Here is a 7,861-nt window from a genome sequence, read left to right as displayed (position 1 = left end):
ATCCTCCATAAACGCAGATAGGTCGAAGTGACTTGAAAATTATGCATCTTGCCAATATTTTTTGGGACCAGCTAAACGTTGATCGGCCTAGCTTGTCATTTAGGTCAAGCAATCGTGCCTTTAGGATTGGGCTGGTCCTCCTTCATATGAGATCTATAGAAAAATGAGTCTTCTTATCTAGTGGCGGACCCAGGTTTATCATTTAGGATGCTTGGACCCCCATTCCAATTTTGTTCCAAAATTTTTTTTTGACCCCTCCTCTTTTTAAATTCTAGTTCCACCGCTGTTCTTATCATAAGATAAGCGGCGCTATAAATTTAGTAATATATTTAATCGATCCCAAGTCCTTTATATGGTTTTGGTCTCATACTCCAAATTACTATTAAAATAATGTCTTTAATTAAATGCTAACAAATGTTGGACACCTAACATTAGTCTATTTATACCCTAATCTTAAACGATGGAGAGCCTTGCATTTATTATATTTAGTAGTAAAAGTTCTCGAAGTTTCTTTAGAGAAATATTAATATTTGAAATAAATTATGTAGAGGTTATCCAAGTCCAAATAAATCCTTCATTTAAAACAAGAATTGGGTCCAAAACCCGAATAAATTACCATGTTATGAACATCATAGGACCACATATGATTTCCCACTAACTTCAATGTAAGTACAAATGCGTCCAAATTATTAAGATATATATTATTCACGAATTTAATTAGAAATAAAAGTAATATTCAATCATATCATAAATCTGTGTAGGTCCCAATCCCAACTATATGAACTTATGAGCTTTTTACTCTAAAAACAAACCTTTTTTGGGTTATATGAATTTACATTCGTCACTGTAACTTGTTGTTCATGACTAGCATGACTCGCAGTGATGCAAATTCATTTGGGACACGTCACAGACCATAAATTGGCTTTGGTTTTACACTTCTTTTTTAGAGTTTTTCTTTCTCGCTTCCATGCCCATGTCGGCGACTAATTAATGCAATTTATAGAAACGAAATTCTATAGGTTTTCTGGTGACTTAAATAAAACAACAAAAAACATTAATTGCCCACCAAATTGTAAAAGGAAAATTTAGAGCAGAGTTTTCCTCATCACTCATCATCGATTGAGATTTGCAGAAAATATCAATTTGTTTTGGTTTGTAGTCTGAAATTATGTATGCAAGAAATGAGAAGAAAAAAAAAATGAAATTATGCAACATGCATGCAATTAAAAGGAATATAATAATATAATCTGTATGAAATACAATTTTTTTTTTTATATATTTGAACAATATTTATTTAGACTTAAGACTTTATAGTAACCAATGATTATATTCCGAAACTCAAGGCATATAAATCTGTCCAACATAATAACAGAATACATTTTTTTTGGCTCGAAATATAATAACAGAATACATGAACATCTCAAACAAACAATGAAACAATAAAATAGCCTAAGTATATAAATAAATAAATAAATAAGAATGCAAAACTTACAAGGCAATTTTGGCTTCTAAAGCCCCACGGAAATTAACTATACAACCTCGGACAGCTAGGGCCATAAAGTAATGTGATGGATTAAATGGAAAAAAAATTATGAAAAATAAATTTACAAAGAGATTTAAATAATTTCTAATATTTTTTATATATTTAAAATTGTTAAAAAAATATGAGGATCTGACTTCTAGTTTTATTTGACAAAGAAAATTAATTTAAGGTTGCTATAGCTTAGAGTTATTGATATGGTATTAGTTTTTTTTTTCAAGAATTTTATGGCAATTAAATTAATTTGCAGGAAATATCACTTATTATGAGTTATGAAAGGAGAAAAGAAGAAGAAAAGATTAATGAATAAAACTTGGAAAAATATTTTACATCATAGCTCACAAGGTAAATTTATATGAGTTTCTTCATGTTATTTTTTAAAGAGTATGGGCAGTGACGGAGCCAGAAAAGCCCATCGGGGGGGCTAATTTGAAAAAAAAAATTCAGGGGGGGCTTGATTGTAAAAAATTTATAAAAATTGAGCCAAAAGTATAAATTTTCAAGGGAAAAAAATGTAATTTTTTTTTAAATGGGCAAAAAGTGCAAAAAAAAAAATTTGAGGGGGGGCTTAAGCCCCCCCTGGGCCTTAGCTGGCTCCGTCACTGAGTATGGGAATCTGACTACTCATACTAAAAAATCATTATATTATAGTAAAACAGTCTTTGAATACTGAAGTAAAGTATTTTGGTCCCAATATATTTTAAATGGTAGTTATATTTTAAACGGTAGTGTAGCAAAATAGCCAAAATAAAACTATTAAATTTGTTTTTAGCCTACGTTTCGTCAGAAGAACCCTTTTTTTAATTTTAGTCATTGGAACAAAAAAGACGAGACCCGGCTAGGTACTGGCAATTTTTAGGGAAATAGTTCAATAAATACTAACAATATTTTAGTAAGATAGTTACTGTAAATTAGATGTAGTTTTACTCCAGAGTATCTCTAATACTATTTATTTGGCGTACAAATTTTACCGAATATAAAATTGCAGTGTTAACATTAAAATAATCCAACTCTAGTTATGAATAAAGTTTAAGAGTTCTATTATTAGAAATGATCATAGTCTTTTTTTTTATATATACAATTTATATATCTGATTAAATGGAATATTTAAGCTTATATTATAATAAAAATCTTGTAAATATTAAATAATGGAGATAAATAGGTAGTGTCAATCACGCTAAAATCTTTAGGGGTAGAAATGATATATATAAATATATATATATATATATATATATATATCTATCTTTTTTTTTAATATATAATCTAACTCGCCTACGTACGTCGCATTTGTTATATTGAATTAGACACTGTTTTCTTAATTATCAATATTTTAACTATAAATAATATACATAAAGATGAAACATGAATATATAAATTTTCTACATTATTATTGTGAGCGCGAAGCACCAACTCTATAAATAAGGGGTGAAGCGTACCATACATAGGCTTGAACAAGTAACTCGCAGAGCAGAGTATCTTCAATCTCTCTCTCTCTCTCTCTCTCACACACACACACACACACACACACACACACACATATATATATATATAATCAAAGATATCCAAAAAGCCACACCAACTATGGTCGAATCATCCAAACCAAGCACAATCAAATTCCTCTGCAGCTATGGCGGCAAAATCCTCCCCCGTTACCCCGACGGCAAGCTCCGTTATCTCGGCGGCGAAACCCGCGTCCTCGCCGTCGATCGCTCCATCCCCTTCTCCGGTACCAAATACCTAAATTATATATTCCGATTATATAATTTTGTATTGTATGCGAATACTAATTATGTGATCGATCATTTCGCGCAGAGCTACAATCGAAGCTCGCCGAGCTGTGCGGCGCGTCGGCGAGCCTCCGGTGTCAGCTTCCGACGGAGGATCTGGACGCGCTGGTCTCGATCACCGGCGACGAAGACCTAATCAACCTAATTGAAGAGTACGACCGAGCCTCCACGCTCAAGATCAGAGCCTTCCTCCACCGGAAAACTATTTCTCCGCCGTCGTCCTGCTCGGCGTCGTCGAGCCTCTCTCCGAGATCGCCGCCGCCGAATCCCGCCGCGGCGCACCGGTGCCTCCGCCAGATCCCGCCGGCGCCGCGGAATCACAAGCCGGCCTCTCCGGCGCCGGGAACGAAAGTTCCGTACTGCGCTTATCACCACCGGCACCACCACCGCGACGGCGGCGGCGGAGGGCGGGGAAGCCCTAGCCACTCGTACCTCATCCACAACGGAAATCATTGGCAGTGATTTTCTTTTTTCGTTGTTCTTTTTTTCTTTGTTGTTGAGATTTTCCCGTTCCGTTCGGAAAAGGAGGCTAATTCGCGCGGAGAAAGGAAAGAGGACCTAAATTCACGAACGTTCGTCGCTCAGTTGAACCGAAACACATAAGAAAAATGAATATATAAGAAGGTGATCAATTCATGATGATGATGATGACGAAGAAGATGATTATATAGTTGTGTAAAATTTCGAAGATGTAAATCGTTTAGAAGGATTTGGTGTTTTTTTTTTCTCTTTAATCCCTGGCGATTTAATTAATCTTCATGATGATGATAAATGATCGGTTATCACTCTCCCAATCTCGTTTCTTTAGTGTTTGTGATGAGTGGTTCAGGCTGATTTTTTTTTTCCGTCACCGTCATCATTGCCGTTTTTTTTTTTTTGTTCATATGGGATTGTTGCGTGTTACGTCTGTGTCGATTTAGTATTTTTTTCATTTTTTATTTTTCAATTAATTTACGTATTTGGTTAGATCCTCATTTTAAGGCGTAAAAGCATGGTAGTACTGTTTTTTTAACGATTTCCCCTTCTTTCTCTGTTCTCTGTGATTTTACCACGTCACTTTTTATTTCTATTTTTATATATAAATTTTTTAAAACGATTTTTAATTTTATTTATGTACTTTTGTCGCTTTTATTTAGTTTGTTGCTTTAATCCCTCGTATCTTTTATTTTTCCCTTTCTTATTCACGTAACTCTTTATACAAAAATGTGTTTTCTTTTATCAGGTAATTAATGGAGGACTTGAAATGATTGTGGAACCAAAGGTGATCTACAGAGAGTCATATGATTACCCAGGTAATTAAGCTTGGCTACAAAGTTTAGTACTTTATTATTCTTTCTTGTTCTAATCCAAAACATTTCTTATGTATTTTCTTAAATCTGCCATATATTTTTCATTTTTATTTTAAAATAATGGGTCCAAGCCTAACCGGCGATATATGTGCATGACAAGTTTGTATTTTCTGACCAGATTTGATCGATGGAAAGGAAAAGCTGTGAAGAAATGGTGGGTTTCATAAATGAAAGAATCACATAATTCCAAAAAATAAGTAGCGAAAAATGAAGAGATTGTGGGGACCTAAATGGGAATCAAAATGGCTTTCAATCCTCTCTCTCTCTCTTTCTACCAGAAGCTATTGAGATTTGAGAGCATGGGATGGGAGAGAGAACCATAAATGTCACCCATTGACAGCTGGTTTTGTTCATGAAAGTGCACCAAAACTAATTTAATTGATTTAAAATATATATTTAAAAAATAATACAAAAACAGAAAATTTAGAAAACACTACTTGAGCAATGCTATTTGTCCCGAATCGTAAACCGTGACGATCAACTCACGTTCTGACACGTGACAGTTCATTGCCACGTGTCAACACGTGAGTGGATCGTCACGGTTTACGATTCGGGACAAAAATCAATTACGATACTACTTGAATTACACATTCCATTTCGAAATATATATATTTACCAAAATATCCTTGAAAATTAAGCTAAATAATAAAACTATGATTTTATGATACGTTGTCCTCAATAATAATTTGATCTAAAAAATCTCATTTTTTGAAATTTGACACTTTCATGATACAAAGCCAAATTTAATAGTTTTTTTAGTTAAATTTTATAAAATTTGTCTAAAAGAAAAACTCATATGGGATGGGAAAGAGAAAGAGATATATGGTGAAGAGGCTAGAGAGTAATGGTTTTTTGTTGGAATTGTATAGGAAGGTCCTTCTCCACTCGTGTATCATTCAAACAGTGATATAAAGATTCCCTTTGCTATCAGCGATGCTATATATTAAATTTAAGAGACACCAAATTTCCACTAATTAACTGAAAAAGAAAGTTGATGAATATAATTATCTTCTACGTACGTATGTATAAAGAAAAAGAAAAAGTGTATGCTTTAAGGTTATCCTGCCACATCAAGCTCAGTTGGAGACTATATTATTCATTCGTAAATGTATACGATCATATATACACTATTCTTTTTCTTTATTCCTTCTTAAAACTATATCACCGTTTCATTTTTTTTTTTGGGGACATAGAGATAAATAAGGGTAGTCAAGTTTCATGGATCCCACTGCCCATGTCTGATCCGGGATTTTCGGGACTATAATGTAAGGTCGCTGTTTTGACACAAATTATTACTCTCAATATTTCATATATTCTGAAAGTGGTGGCGATGAAAATGATGAATTATGATCATGACCAGATTGGAGTGAATTGTGTGGGACCCTTATTTGCTTGCATGGTTTGAAATGGAGATGAGTACGTAGTACTATCCGTTAGAGAGGATATTGTTTTGTTCAAGCTCTATTGATCCATGGAGTGAAGTGAAACCATCTTGAAATTTAATATATATATATATATATATATATATATATATATATATATATATATATATATCGACGGAGCTAGGAATTTCAATAAGGGGAGGCAAATTTGAAAAAAAAATTCAGGGAGCAAATTTTAAAAGATCATATAAATTTAGAGAAGAATTACATAAATTTATATAAAAAAAAAAAAAAAAAAAGATAGGGTGAAAATTGAACTTTATATATATATATATATATATATATATATATATATATATATATATATATATATATGGCGGAGCTAGGAATTTTAATAAAAGGAGGCAAATTTGAAAAAAATTCGGAATGGGGAGCAAGTTTAAAAAAATCATATAAATTTAAACTAAAATTATATAAATTTATAAAAAATATAAGAGTGAAAATTGAACTTTTCAAAAGTTTAAGGAGACTTTTGACTATAACGAGCTTCATGTAGCTCGGCCTTTGTATATATAGTCTCTTTTTATTTTTCATGAATATCTTTCTCACCGATGTGGCTTTTCATGTGCCTTTCATTGTAGCTGTGGTCTATGAATTTATAAAAAGAATTGCATTTTTTTTCCTCTCCCACTAAAAGCCTAACAGGTAACTACTTTGTTATAACTTATGAAGATGAACATTTTGTTTATATGTGCTCAATTCCACGTCAATCATTTCTAGGCAACGACTTTTATATATGATGGAAGATTCTTCCAAGCATCATGTTTTTTGGGGTAATACATTTTGGAGATTTTGATCAACTATTACTATAGAAGGTCTTAGTTGTAAATAGTTTCTTGTTTTGACGGGGAAAAAGGAAAAAACAAAAGCAATAATGTGAAGGGAAAGAAAAAAAGGAAAAGAGAAGACGAATCTACCATTTTTGTGTTACTACATGAAAGGTTCTCAAGATTGTTTCTTTTTAATTATTTATATTTTTGCTACAACAAACGCTTATTTTAATTTTATTCCCTTTTATGTTTGAAAAGCATCATTTTTTTCTCCGAAAGAGCGGATCCTAAACTTCAAGCATAGCTTTCAAAAAAGAAAAAAAAAAAGTGAAAAGTGGAAGAATAAAATAGAAATCGTCGAAAATCCATTCACATTTTGAATGCTACATAATTTAAAGTTTTTTTTTTTATTATTATAAAGAGTAAGCAAATCAAACAAATGAATTAAGTGATAAAAATATAAATAATTAGAAGCCTGGAAAAATGTGTGGAGCGCCGAGGAAAAAGATGAACCCACCATGATGTTAGTTACACTACAGAAAATTGATAGACCAAGGTCAACAACATACTAGAAAAAGAAATTGAAAATCACCATGAACAAACCTATATGGGATGATTATGAAATGCCTCCCCAATAAAAATTAAAAAGAAACAATCAACGCAAATAATAAAGAGAATAATTGCTTCCTATAAATTTAGAAACAAATAATATTAATTAAATCAATCCAAATGTTTTATTTTTGAAATTTAAAATGAAAATGTGTAACTATTTTCAAAAGGCTACAATTGGAATTTCAATTTGTTGGCACGTCACCCCGAAAGCTATTTTTACCAAAACTGAAATGCTGACTAAAATACAATTGGTAAATTTTTAAGTAGCTTAGTTACAAACCCGTTTAAGGCTTTTAAACGTCCATTTGATTAATACCAAAGGTTTCAGCCATTCAGACATGCAAACAATTATATATATATA

At 32.2% G+C, this 7,861-nt stretch overlaps 1 protein-coding gene across 3 annotated transcripts; it reads left to right on the top strand.

Annotated features, from left to right (window-relative positions):
* The first annotated feature begins 2,989 nt into the window (after positions 1-2,989).
* LOC149403265 (RAF-like serine/threonine-protein kinase PRAF) lies at positions 2,990-6,029 on the top strand. Of its 3 annotated transcripts, XR_016296179.1 has the most exons (5): positions 2,990-3,266; positions 3,353-3,951; positions 4,550-4,619; positions 4,795-4,830; positions 5,546-6,029. XR_016296179.1 is itself a non-coding variant. In XM_089609973.1 (2 exons), the coding sequence occupies exons 1-2, from the start codon at positions 3,122-3,124 to the stop codon at positions 3,787-3,789; spliced, it is 582 nt and encodes a 193-aa protein (XP_089466099.1). In that variant the 5' UTR covers positions 2,990-3,121; the 3' UTR covers positions 3,790-4,307. The 3 variants fall into 3 exon arrangements, 1 of the variants encoding a protein (XP_089466099.1); XR_016296178.1 differs by having other exon boundaries at positions 4,795-6,029; XM_089609973.1 differs by lacking the exons at positions 4,550-4,619; positions 4,795-4,830; positions 5,546-6,029 and having other exon boundaries at positions 3,353-4,307.
* Positions 6,030-7,861: the final 1,832 nt, after the last annotated feature.

Source organism: Urtica dioica, chromosome 3 (assembly GCF_054948205.1).
Source record: "Urtica dioica subsp. dioica isolate 48M chromosome 3, U.dioica_male_clone48M_v1_H2, whole genome shotgun sequence".
Classification (NCBI taxonomy): Eukaryota; Viridiplantae; Streptophyta; class Magnoliopsida; order Rosales; family Urticaceae; genus Urtica; species Urtica dioica.
The sequence above is the reverse complement of the archived record's forward strand: the minus strand, read 5'-3'. Positions and strand labels throughout refer to the sequence as shown.

Coding starts and splice junctions, on each gene's coding strand:
- LOC149403265 (XM_089609973.1), top strand. CDS start 3,122: ATGGTCGAATCATCCAAACCAAGCACAATCAAATTCCTCTGCAGCTAT. Junction 3,267..3,352: donor TCGCTCCATCCCCTTCTCCG/GTACCAAATACC, acceptor CATTTCGCGCAG/AGCTACAATCGAAGCTCGCC.